The sequence below is a fragment of the Dromiciops gliroides genome, chromosome 6 (genome assembly GCF_019393635.1).
Source record: "Dromiciops gliroides isolate mDroGli1 chromosome 6, mDroGli1.pri, whole genome shotgun sequence".
Classification (NCBI taxonomy): Eukaryota; Metazoa; Chordata; class Mammalia; order Microbiotheria; family Microbiotheriidae; genus Dromiciops; species Dromiciops gliroides.
The window spans coordinates 176,094,321-176,108,124 of record NC_057866.1 but is presented as its reverse complement, the minus strand read 5'-3'; the positions used below and the strand labels follow the sequence as shown (position 1 = coordinate 176,108,124).

Below are 13,804 nucleotides of genomic sequence, written 5' to 3'. Positions count from 1 at the left end.
TATGGACTCTAAAACATTTTTAAACTGTAATCTATTAAGTTAAAACAACTGTCATCTTCCTCATTTCTCATTAAAATAATTAACAATTCCATGATATCCAATAATAATTTTTTAAGTGAAGGTCTTAGCTAAAATAAGCATGTGAAACATAATTAATAATAACAGAGAAAAAACCTGGACAACCAAGTCAAACAAACTTCCCCTCCCCACCAAAGCACCATTAGAGCCCTCTAAAATCCTTCCCCTTGAAGAGAAGCAACAATATCTTCCATTTAAAAGCAGTTTCTATGGCATCCTACCCATAGCACAAGCAGCATTTTGCAATACTTACTGAATGTTTCTCCTGCTGGCCCATAACTCCATGGTTAGCTGGGATTGCTAGTGGTTTCATAATGAAGAAACATATGCTGAACTGAATTTACACATCATGTACCAATCTCTCATGGATGGTAAGTCACCCTCTACAGCATTAAATTAAAAAGGGGAAAAAATAGGGGTGGGAAACCAAGCTGCAGTATAAAGTATCACTATTGGTGAGCTTAAAAAAATCCTCACACTTGTAGTACCGAAAAGCCATCCAAACGATGGTGTTCGTCTCCATTTTTATAACCCTGAAACTCTAAGCATCTTAGGTTGTCACAAGCCTGGTGAAACCTTACACATCTAACAGTCCTCCAAAAAAATAAGACCATTTTTGAGATTGAGAAACAAGAAGAAAAAGAAAAGGAAGGAAAAAAAAAAGCTAAAATGGCTGACTGCACACAGACTCCCTTTAAAAAGGCTTAATACAGTATTATATTAGTCAGGATGGTGTAGGAACCAGCCTCTAGCATTCAGTCAAGCATTGTTAATACTCTTGTTTCATTTGCAATCACACACAAACCCCCTCCAACCAAGAAGAAGAGGGAAAGGAGGTGAGAGAGAGAGAGAGAGAGAGAGAGAGAGAGAGAGAGAGAGAGAGAGAGAGAGAGGGAGGGAGGGAGGATGAGAATCAGGACAGAGCGTGTGAACAGGGACCGACCTCCTCCCTGGCTGCTAATGATGCTGACAGTGGTGACCAGTGATCTCTGTTCCACTCAACTAACCAAGTTTGCACAATTAATCTTAGCAGCATGACATTGATGGACATTTAATTTAATGATGTCTGTCCCTAACTCTCAATGCAAGCACGTCTACTACCAAGAGAGTCACTAACAGAAACACGACACATGCACACACAAAATCTCGAGAATCATGAGTCTGGATGCAATACACCGATATAATTACATTATTGTGCTTACTTTGGAGGACCATGGCTGCAGGCAGTTGGCATAGCAACGCACAAGGAAAGCCATTTCCTGGGTAGAGAGAAAGCTTCCTTTTCTAAATAAAAAAATTCCTCTTAGGAAACAAACGGCATTGCTGCTTCCTGCAGAAAGCAAGACACTGTAGTCTCTCTCTTAACCTGCACAGGCTCACACTCAATGCAGTTCTAGTGATGTAAGTGGATTTCTCTCTCACCCTCCCTCTCCCCATATACACTGAAATATTCAGCTCAAATGGTAGACATTCCTTGAGGCTCGCCCACCCGGCCACCGCCCCCCACCCACCCACCCAACATGCACACTTAACCATTTCACTCATTAAGGTAGAGATGGACAATTTAGATAAAGTAACAAGCTCTTGCCTGTATTATATCAGCTTCTTGAGGTTAAGCAAGTCCCAGAGGGATGGAATCCATTGATTGCTGACTCCAAATAATATCACTGGAGACAGGGTGGGAATAAGGAGCAGGGACTTACTTGAACAGCTTTGAACTAAAATATGATTTTCCCTCACCAAGGTGAAAGATAAAGAAATAGATTTGACAACATCTCTCCCCTCCCCACCCTCCAAATATCTCGCTCTACCACAGAAAACAAATATCAACTAGGTATTTAAAAAATGCACATTTGACAAGCTTTGCATGGTTTTGGGAGACCTGCGGCTCTTCAAAAAAGCAAAAAGAGGAGGGGGGAGGGGGGAGGGGGGAGAGAAACTCATTTCCCACAGCCATCAATTAATATACAATTCAATATACATTAGTGAGAACAGGATAAAACATATACCACCCTACTTTTTTTTTAAACCTGCATGATTTCTACATAATACACAATTAATAAAATGAAATTACTTTACTGCTGGTCTATCATAAATTCCTCCCGGATAAATATAGAATATAATGTATTTAAAGTTAAAAAAATTCTTTTGGAATTTTCAATAATTTATTTTATCTCAGATTTTGATTATTTGCCCTATGGAAGGGAAATAAGTTATACATAATACAAAATAATGGATAACCCAGAGAATACTTAAAACTAGCTTTTAAATGATCAAGTTTTACCTAGCCTCTTGACTTTAATTCTTGCAGTTCACTAGAAAAAAAAATTCCTTTGGAGTTATGCAGCCATGTTCTTGTCTCACCTTTTCCACTTACTGCCTTTGTGACCTTGCACAAGTCATTTCATTTCTGGGACCCTTAGTTTCTTCATCTATAAAATATGGGACTGGACCAGATGATCTCTAAGGCTCCTTCTGGCTAAGAATCTATGATCCTATGAACTCAAATTTGTTTTTTGTCTTTACCCTACTTACAAACACTGTAACTGATCAGAACTCCCAAGTAGTCTATTTCTACTATAACTTTAACACTGTGACTGATGATTCTACAGGATATAAAGAAGTATACATCAAAGTCCTTGTCCTCAAAGAGTTTCCAATCTCGTGGCAAGAAGGCACAGACCATATCAAACTAGTAAAACTGGATTGCAATTTTGCTGCCCTGTCTAGACCAGTTTTCCTGGCCCGAATTTGATTTCTAGTTATAAATCCTGATCTCCCAAGCCCAGTGTAAATATATATATATATATATAAAATTTATTTATATATATATAAATATTTACATATATATTTATGTATATGTATACCAGTCCCCAAAAGTTTATATAAAACTAGTTCCTGATACTTAACTTAAGCTGATGATCTGTCCCTTCTCATAAGATACAATCATTCAGATGATTCTAAACAGTGCAAATCCTGACAGGTGACATTTTGACTCCCACACCTTGGTTTTATGCTAGTGACTAAGGGGAGACCCTGATTTGCCACTGATAATCCACAAAATAATACACACATAAGCAACTAAGACATACTAGTAAATAATGAATTATCACCAAACAAAGTAAGTGTTAATATTTTAAGATATACGTGTTAACTTTTGACACAACTGAAACCAAGACATTTCCATCATATAGGATCCCCTTGATTTAGGCAAAAATGTATCCTTTCCCATAAGTCTCTAAATTTAGAAAATTTACCACTGGAAAATTTTGACAAGAATAGCCTCCCCCCCCCCAAAAAAAAAACCCCAACCCAACTGTTAACAATATAATTCAGTCAAGAAGATATAGTGTCATTTATTCCAAATATCTAAGAATGGAATAGTTTCTTTTAGCGATTTTCCCAGCTGTACAATAATCCTGTTATACACATATTTGCCCTCATAATATTAGTTCCCCACTTAAAGCCAGCAGTTTTAATTACTATGAAATTTAAAGAAATAGCCTACTCTCCTCAGTAATTATTAATCATATTTAGCACTTATATAGTGAATCATCCATAGATCTCAAAGTGTTTCACAAACATTTAATTAAGCCTCCTCAAAACCCCCAGGGAAGCAAGGAACAATTATATCCATCTTTCATGAAGAAAATAATGTATACAGAAGAGAAACAAATTGTATAAGGAAATAGGTGACAGGGATTGGACCTGTGGTTTTATTAGCATAGGTTTAGCATACCATACTAGAATACTCCTGATAACATAAGTCAGTCCCTTTCTGTGACTTACTGTCTTAGAGAAAGGTTCCTAACCTAGGGTCCACTAACATATATATTACACACATACACACACATGTATGTTAGACATATATACATGTTATGTATTTCAATATAATTTGTTTCCTTAGTAATACTACTATGAATTTTATTTTTATGTATATAAAATAGTATTCTGAGAATGGGTCCCTAGGTTTTACCAGATTGCCAAAGGGATCCATGATAGAAAAAAGGTTAAGAACCCTTGTATTAGAAAATTATTTCTAGAGAACTAAGAGGTTAAATGACTTGTTCAAGGTCACACAGCAATTATGGGTCAAGGGTACAAGTTGGACTCAGATGTTCTAGACTCTATCCACTAAGTCATACTTTCTCTTCATATAAAATAATACAAGGTGTGTCACTATTCAAAAAGAGATAGGGACTGGAACCAGCTGAGAAAACTCTTTCTACCATTGTGGATTTATGCTTTCTCAGAGACTTGCACAGGGCACTGAGCTGTTAATTGACTTGTCCAGTGAGTCACAGAGACTGTATGGATCAGAGGAGGCCTGAAGTCCAGTCTTTCTGACACTAAGATCAGTTCTTTATCCACCACACCATCATGCCTCTCAGTCCAAAATAGAATCCTGGCTTTCTATTAGTTCCTTCCTTTACTCCCTCTAGATTGGTTTCATTTATTTTTCACCAATCTAATAGGAAAACTAGTAACCAGCCTGGTAACTAGTACACAGCCAGATTTTATTCAACTTTCCAAATAGTAGAACACTAGACTATTTTCTGAACTATGATTAATGTTCAATTAGTGAACACAAATCGGATGAGCTAAGTACAAAGTTTCTCTCCTTCTCTGTAGGAAGCCAAACCAATGTTGGAGCTAAACTTGTTTTGAAAAGTTATGTCTCATCTGTTGTACTCTTTATGCTTTGGAAAAGATTAACCCTCTATTTTGATGAGGTCTATACTATCTTCTTTACTGATTTCTTAACCTGGCAATAACAGTAACAATAGAATAATAGACATTTATCTAGTGCAAGAAGGTTTAAAGAAATAAAACTCTTTACCCACAATAGCACTGTAAATAGGAGGGTCCCTGTACTTTTGTTCACATTTGATTTGAGAAAAATCAAGATTCAAAGGTTTAGATAGATGACTTTCTCATAGTAACCAAGCTGGTATGTGCCAGCATCTGGAATCATATCCAGATCACTCCACTTCAAGAGCACCATGTTTTCTCCTGAATCTCACTCGCTCTCCAGACTGGTCTCTCATAGTGCCTTAAAAATACTCTGGGTTTGTTTTAGCCTCAGCTCAGCGTCAATCAGCACCTGTAAGCCACTGTTTTCTAAACAGAGGTGTCAGACTAGTACTAGTATAGTGAACCAGACTAAAACACAATTGGGAAATATTGAACGAAATTAATCAAAATACAATACAACAAAAATGATGGCAATTTGTGGTTTCCTAAGTCAACAAAAGGCCTGCAGGGGACATTTCTATTTTAGTTTGACACGAGTGGACTGGGATATTAGAATAAGTAGGTGCATGGCTTACCTATCTGAATAGACTTAACCTCCCTGATTTAGAGAGACCAAGAAAAAAGAAAAGCAAAACGAACTTAGGGTGAAAAGCTTTAATACCAGAAAGTGGAAATTATAAGCAACACAAACAAGGGGCCCTATAAGAAAGATTAAAAACAGAATAAAAACTGGAAGATCCCATAGCATATTCCTCATGGTGAAGAATGGCTTTTATTTCATCTCTGACAGAGATCCCTTGCCTGCCTCAGAAAAATCAGTGACTGGGTAATGTCAGACAAACTGAGCTGAGCTGTAGGCTGACTGTTTACCATGAACTTGCTGTGTGAGCTTAGAAAAGTTACTGAATTTCTCTGAGTCTCAAAGTCCAGATTGTAAAATTCTGGCGTTATACTAGATAAAGAGAGACCAGGGTGGAAAGAGATATCCTAAGAGCTGGAAAAACCTAAATTTAATTCTTGTCTCTGAAATACAGTGACTGAGTAACCCTGAGCAAGTCACCCAACGTCTCAGTGGTCTAGGTAATTCGCTAAGACTCTAAGTTGCAGAAAAGTTGCTCACCTGCATTGGCAGAGACCATTTCCTGAATACATTGATGAAATTGCAGTTCCAGTCTCTATCCCAGAAGATCTTAACCTAAGGTCCATATTCTGGGCATAGATTTCAGAGAGCCTAGTCAGTTAGTCAATAAATATTTTTTGGTTGTTGTTTGGTCATGTCTGACTCTTTGTGACCACATTTGGCGATTTTCTTGGCAAAGATACTGAAGTGGTGTGTCATTTCCTTCTGCAGCTCATTTTACAAATGAGGAAACTCAGGCAAACAGGGTAAAGTGACCTGCCCAGAGTCTCACTGCTAATAAGTGTCTGAGGACAGATTTGAATTTAGAAAATTGAGTCTTCCTGACTCCACGTATGGCACTCTGTATACCTAGGAGCCCCAACTAAACATTTATTAACCATTTACTATATGAAAGGTACTGAGTTAAGCCCTGGGGATACAAAAAGAGGCAAAAGATAGTCCCTGATTTCAAGGAGCTCACAATTTAAAGTTCATAAACTTGGATTTTTTTTTTAAATCCATCTTTACATTCATTAGACTTTTAACTAAAAATTCCAATTTCTTTCAATGATATAGTCAACAAACCACTATAGTATTACCAGTATTTGTGATAGTAACCAAGAGCAAAACCAGGTATTTTTATATCATATTAGCACTGCTACAGATTTTTCAAAATGTTGCTTACAATCATAATTACTTTAAAATTAATATAGTTCTCAGACCCACTGCTGGAATACAAGTGATCTTAATCTACTTGTCTACATACTATATTTCATTATAACTGGTTTCATCACCATCACCTTATGTTTTTATTTTCATTTAAAAAATATTATTCTGCAAAGAGATTCTGATGTATCAAACCCACTTCCAAAGAGATAAATAGGTAACAAACAGAAAACAGGTTAAGAACCTCAGCTCTATCACCATGCTAGATTCATGCTCTTTTTGGTTTGTTGTTGTTGTTGTTGTTGTTGTTTTTGTTTTTTAGTGAGGCAATTGGGGTTAAGTGACTTGCCCAGGGTCACACAGCTAGTAAGTGTTAAGTGTCTAAGGCCGGATTTGAACTCAGGTACTCCTGGCTCTATCCACTGTGCCACCTAGCTGCCCCTTAAATACTTTTTAAAATCTAGAATGCTATGCTTCTATCATCTGCAAACATCTTTAAAAGGAAGAAAAATAGGTATATTTATACAGAATAATAAATGAGAACATAGACATCTGTAAATAAGATAGGAAAGGGGCAGTTAGGTAGTACAGTGGATAGTATTGGGCCTGGAATCAGAAAGATTCATTTTCCTGAGTTCAAATCCAGCCTCAGACACTGTTTCCCTATTTGTAAAATAAGCCGGAGAAGGAAATGGCAAAGTACTCCAGTATCTTTGCCAAGAAAACCTCAAATGGGGTCAAAAAGAGTTGGATATGACTGAAAAACAACTAACCAAAAATAAGATGGGATCTGTGGACTTTAGGATTGTTTATGATGGTACAAGCATGGCTGTAGGTGAGGCATCTCAACCTGTAGCATCAGAAATCTCCTGATATGTAGCCCAAAGCCTGAAAGAGATGCTCTAAAGTCAAGGCAAGAGATATCCCTTCTTCTCTTATCTACTCTAAAGGCACATACAAAATGAATTTCACACAATGATCTGACAATGACTTTTTTATATGTAATACACTTGTGAATGCTACACTCTACCTTCTGCTCATTCTCTCTTCTAATTTTCTTTTCCCTGGATTTTCTCTCAATATAGAACTTGTCAAAATGAACATAAAGACAATTAAACATTCTTTTCATTGCATTTATATATTGAAGCCCCTTGATAGTTTTGCCCATGTCTATAGATTTTCCTTTCTTTCCTTTAAATAAACTTTGAGAAGGGAGTTGTGGTGAAGAAAAAGAAGAGAGTCCAGATTCAAAGCCCAAAGCCCAAGGTTCAAATCCTCCTTATCTTGCACAAATCTTTTTTTTTTTAAACCTCTCTAAGCCTCAGGTCCAGAATGTGTGGAATGGAGGTAATTAGATCTGGACTGCCTTCCTCACAGGGTTGTTGTGAGGATCCAAAGAGATAATGTATGTAAATAAGGCATTGAGTAAATGATAAAGCACTCCATAAATCCTTGCGATCACAGACTCCTTTGGAGAGAGAGGTGGCAGGATGCCTGCTGGAGCACCACTATACAAGCATGCCTAATTTAATAAATCTGCTGGGAGCAGAGCTCCCTTTAATAAATCACCACAAGCACCGAAGGCAATTGTGGAAAGTTCTGACTTTCTAAGTGTTGGGTCAGTGGTGACAATAGTGAAGGAGGAAGCAGGGGCATCGCTTGAGTCATTGGCCTCTCCCAGGTGGGCCAAGCCTGGGTGAGGAAAAGGCTACTCTTCAAGAGCTCCATCAGTCAAGAAATAGAATGGGCATCCCTTCAGGTTATGTTTTGTTTTCATTCAAAGAGTTAAGGAATCACTAAGGTGAAAACACATACACAAAAGGCAGAAAAGGCCAGAAAACTCCCAAAAGACAGAAAGGATGAACAATGTGAATTCACTAGAATAAATTCCTGTTATTTCTGAGTCTTTTAAGGAAGCTGTAGACAACAGAGTGTGACATTAAAACATGTCTTTGCATTAAAAGTGATATTAACATAATACCACACCCAATTTAACTTAATATATTTTATTTTTATTGAGCATATACTATAGAGAGAGCACTATCCCAGGCATCAAATGACAAACTTTAAGTTATCATATAGACTACTGCTAAGAAAACATGAGTAGAGGAGATAAAATGAAAGCTACAGTTAGTAAAAAAAAGAAGCCATATCAGGCAAGCAGAGTGTGAATGCACAACATGAACCAAAACAATTCTTTTTACCTTACCCACCATCATGTAATTATAGGAATGTCTATCTATGTATAATCTGTGGCTATGCAAAATTATTAAACAAGGCATAGGACAATATCTACAGTGGTCCTTATAGGTCAGTGAGAATAAACCTAGAATATGGATTTTTTTTTTAACTAAACAGAATTTATTTCTAAAACAGGCATCTTATATCCTCATTCAGCAGGACTTACAAAAACCACATTCCATTTCCTAGCAGTTAGCCTAGGAAGTGGTCAAGCTAAATCTTGCCATGCTGAAAATGACAATATGCACTCAATGTTGATGACAAAATACAGATTACCTCACTCCTTCCTCTAGAGGCTATAACCTCACTACCTGGCTTTCTACTATTATACCTCAACTTCCAAAAGCACTTACTATCTTCTCCATTCTATTGGCACTTTAATTATATGCAATCTACTAACAATTCTTTTGTTATATTGTACTTTTATTTATCTTGTGTAGTTAACAAACATTTGGGGCATATATCTTGCCTCAATTAAATTAGGAACTATTTCAAAAGGCTGGGACCATGCAAACCAAAATTTCAATTATTTAGCCCAAATAAGTACTTCACAAAGTTGGAAATAAGATAACTGAAGGTTACATATTTGCACAACAAAACTACCCCCAACCCCCTTAAACAATTCTTGATTAAAATGTATTCTATATTTTCCTGATCCAAATGAAGTATACTGCCCACTCATTGGGGGAATGATATATAATAAAACATAAATCTCAACTCCTATTCTATTTATGCCTTCTCTATCAAGAAAAAAATGATCTCCATAATTGGAAGGAGTAAAACAGATAGATTTTTTATTTTTATTTTTTTTTTGGGGGGGGGGGGAGGAAGCGGGCAATGAGGGTTAAGTGACTGGCCCAAGGTCACACAGCTAGTAAGTGTCAAGTATCTGAGACTGTATTTGAACTCAGGTCCTCCTGAATCCAGGGCTGGTGCTTTAGCTACTGTGTCACCTAACTGCCCCTAAAACAAATATTCTTAACAGGAGACTGAAGTTCAAAATCATAAGTAGATATAAAGAGAATACACAGTCACTGTAACCAAAAAAAAAAAAAAAAAGGTCAGGTCTCCATGGCTAAATCAACTATATCCCAAGGTTCTGAAAAAACTTCCAGATGTGATCACAGGGTAATGATTCAGAAGTCGTGCAGAATGGGAAAGATGCCAGACTGGAAGTCACAGAATCATGGGATTTAGAGTTGAAATAAACTTTGGAAAACATCTAGCTTAAACATCCGTATCTTTTGACCCAGAGAGTCCACTGCTGGGCATAAAACTTAAGCAGCTCTAAGACAGAAAGAAACACTCTATATACAAAAAAATATATATTTAGACTAGCACTTTATTTAGTGAGATGAATATAATATTAAATTAGAGCATGATAAGAAACAATGAACATGAAAACAAAGGAGTATGGAAGGCACAATAAAGAACCAGAAAAACAATATTCACAATGATTTCAACAAAGTACATGGAAAGGAAAAAGAACAATAAAAACATAAAAAACAACCATTAATGCTATATAATTATAATCACCAAGAGAGACCTTGGATAAGTAATGAGAAAAAGTTCCACTCTCTCTCTCTTGCAGAAGTAGGGGACCAGGGGTATAGAACATTATATAACTTGTCACATTTGGTTAATGTTTCTGGTAGGGTTATTAAGTACTTACTATAATATGCCAGGCCCTGTGCTAAGTGCTGTGACTACAACTACAAACAAAAAGAGAGAGAATCCCTCCTCACTGCTTATAATGGGAAAGAAGGCAACAGGGAACTGAAGGGGTTTGGGGAGGGAGAACGATGCTGGGGCAGAAGTGGTAAGTAAAAGAATAAAGAGTCAGAAACCAAGAGAGATGTAAGCATGACAGTACTAGGTATTTCTTTAATTGGCAAATCTGCATAGGAACTAACCAATGGGAGGATAGGACCAAAGGGAAAAAAGGTAGAAAATCTGGACAGTCGTGGCTGGCCTTGGCACTTCCTTAAATGTAGGTTCCAAGGAAGAATTCACCAATCAGGAAAGGACCATGTGAGCACATTCCCATGGTGAGACGGCTGCTCAGGCAGAAGTTGAAAAAGTTTTGAAAATTAGGAGCAAAAGAGAAAGGTGAACATGGTTGGCTTTGGCGTTAGTCAAGTCAGATTCTGTCTGATGTACTGTGCCCATATCCAAGTACCACTCTTAAGATGGCCATTGGAATTTCAGAGAACAACATAGTGCAATGGTTTATAAAACTACAATCCAGGAAAAATCAATGCTTAAGGAAATTAATGATAGAAAAAGAGTTAGGGAACACAGGTGATGTGTTCAGATACTGTGTTAAAAGCTTCTAAACTCTCTTCCAACAATGATTAATTAATTCAACCTTTTCTCATTAATTTGTAGTCACAATTAAGATTATCAGCTATTGTAGTAGGATGTAAAAATGGTTGCATTGGGACTGAGAGCTGAAACACTGCTATGTTTTTGTTTGGTTGGTTTATTTTCTTGGTGATGCTTTTTAGTTTTTTAGTGTTTTTTTTGTATTTTTTTTTAAATCTTCACACTCATTTTTAACTGCCACCAGTAGATGCTATCTAGAAAATCCTTCCCCATTCTAATGTACTAGTGGCTGGCAGCCATAGGGTATTATTGTCACAGCTCTTTTGGCTGCTCAGAAATCTTTTGCTCTTACTTTTAAGTTCTTCTCTACATTATAAACCAGGAAGATTTTCATAAGAGTGACGTCTAAATAAGTGGAGTTTTTACTTCTTTTCTTTTTATCCCTGTGTGGTTTTCACACAGTAGCAATTCGATTATTTTAGAATTAACACTTCCCATCAATGACAAAAGTCATAGAACCATACCGACAAGGCTATGTGTAAATTCCCCTTGATAACAATTTCTTTTTCAAGCTTTCAAACTCTGTCTATGGTCATATATGCAATATCATGGACTTGTGAATATATATATATATATATATATATATATATATATATATATATATATATAAAATATATTGCAAGGCAATGAGGGTTAAGTGACTTGCCCTAGGTCACACAGCTAATAAGTGTCAAGTGTCTGAGGCTGGATTTGAACTCAGGTTCTCCTGAATCCAAGGCTGGTGCTCTATCCACTGCACCACCTAGCTGCCCCATGAATATATTAAGGACTAATTACTTTTTAGGTGACCCTTTGAAAACCATTTATAAAGGAAATTGTATGAAAAGGGTGTGGTTATCCTTGAAAGTGTTGTTTAAAAAAATATTAACTATATCTTAGTCCTTAAATAATGAGTTTCTCTACCCATAGCTGAGCCTACCCTTAGAGAACACAGTCCCACCATCAAGTCCATTCCCAAGCTCTCCAAGTTTGGCAGCAACTGCCATAGCCAGTATTCTGCTGGCACAACCATAGGATACCCACGGTCACCTCAAAGTAAAAAAATTTTTGATGAGCTTATTCTGATACCAAATAGCTTTTGAAGTTAGGAAATTTTTCTTCTGTCTAACCTTCACTTTATGGTCTAGCAGTGGAGGCAGAGATTAGGGGAAGGTAACCCCTAAGGGCTGTGGAATATTTTTGGAATTCCATTTTAATTAATGTAAACACTATTCACTAAGAAACAAATTTTCAAAGACATACAAATGGAATTTGATGCACCATAAATTTGGTGATTTGATTTCCTGTCTTATCTACCTGCAGAATGAATGAATGTACACTGGTATAATAAGGACTCCCAGACACTGTCACTTCACTATGTTCAAGTTCTGCTTGATCTCATACGTCTGAAAATACATTTTCAATGATGAGAACTTGTATAGCTTTCTTAAATTTAATAAAGTTAATGTTGTTATATATAACATATATTATTATATTTATAACAGTTAATAAAATTAACTTTGAAAATCCTCTATAATCACAACCTACCTTCTGTATTCACACTAAATTGCCACAAATCTCTAACAGGAGCCCTTGGCACTAGTTATACTAGTCTCACCAGAAAAACTCATCTCCAAAGTCATTGCTCATGCTTGTCCCTCAATTTGGAATGTACCTACCCACTCTCGAGGATCAAGATCAAGCAACACCTCTTCTGTGACACATTTCCTTATAATAACAACACACACTGAATTGTTTTCTCCTCTTCTAAGTCCCTCTATACTTGTCAGTACTGTACAAATAGAGGGCTTTATATATTATTTCATTTCTTCTCTGTAATACAACACTCAGATTTTAACTGTGTGCCCAAAAAGTAACCTGATAAGCCTAGAAAGCCTCCTGCAACAGAAACAATCAACAACTCGAGGTTCCTGCCTTCAGGTCTCATACTCTTGTTAGTGCACTACGCTGCCCCTTCAAGGAATGAGGTTTCAGTTTATGTTCTCACTCTGTTATTTATAAACTGTTGGTCCAAATATTAAGTCACCCAGGCCAGGGATAAGCAAAACATTTTATACTTGCTTGCCCCTCAACATTCTTGTGACAATTTTGTGAAAATAGTGAGACATAGGATAAAAAATGGAATTCCAGAATCAGGAAGATCTGGGTATAAAATCCACCTCTGACACTGGTTACTATGTGATCACAGGCTAGTCATTTCACCTCTAATTTTCTCATTCATAAAACAGGGAAAATAACAGAATGGACTTCACAATGTGGTGTGAAGCTCAAATGAGCTACAAGCACCATGTAAATGTCAACTATTATAACAGATGTATCAAGAAAGTGTTCTGCAAAATAGAAATAGCTAGACAGATATAAAGTATTATTATCACTACTACTGTTTTATTAATTAATTTCCTTATATTTTTATGTCTTCTTTCCAGACAAATTTGGCAAAGTCATTTTGGGCAATGATCAGGTTGTTTTACCTTAAAAATATGGAGAAGAGTGTGAAGTACCTAGCAGGCACCCAAATATTAGCAGATTACCCTAAACATTGTTATTAACCACCAATAA

General features: G+C 36.6%; 1 protein-coding gene across 10 annotated transcripts in view; it reads right to left on the bottom strand.

Moving 5' to 3' along the window:
• The window catches only part of RAPGEF2 (Rap guanine nucleotide exchange factor 2), a 341,360-nt gene that overhangs the window by 124,496 nt on the left and 203,060 nt on the right, over positions 1-13,804 (bottom strand). For 2 of the 10 annotated variants that reach the window (XM_043970286.1, XM_043970288.1), the window contains exon 1: positions 332-905. The exons of 5 other annotated variants lie outside the window; for them this stretch is intronic. In XM_043970286.1, coding sequence (XP_043826221.1) covers positions 332-391 — 60 coding nt within the window. In that variant the 5' untranslated portion in view covers positions 392-905. Of the gene's footprint in view, positions 1-331; positions 906-1,280; positions 1,426-13,804 lie in introns of those variants that run through there. 3 more of the 10 variants (XM_043970287.1, XM_043970291.1, XM_043970290.1) reach the window with 3 other exon arrangements.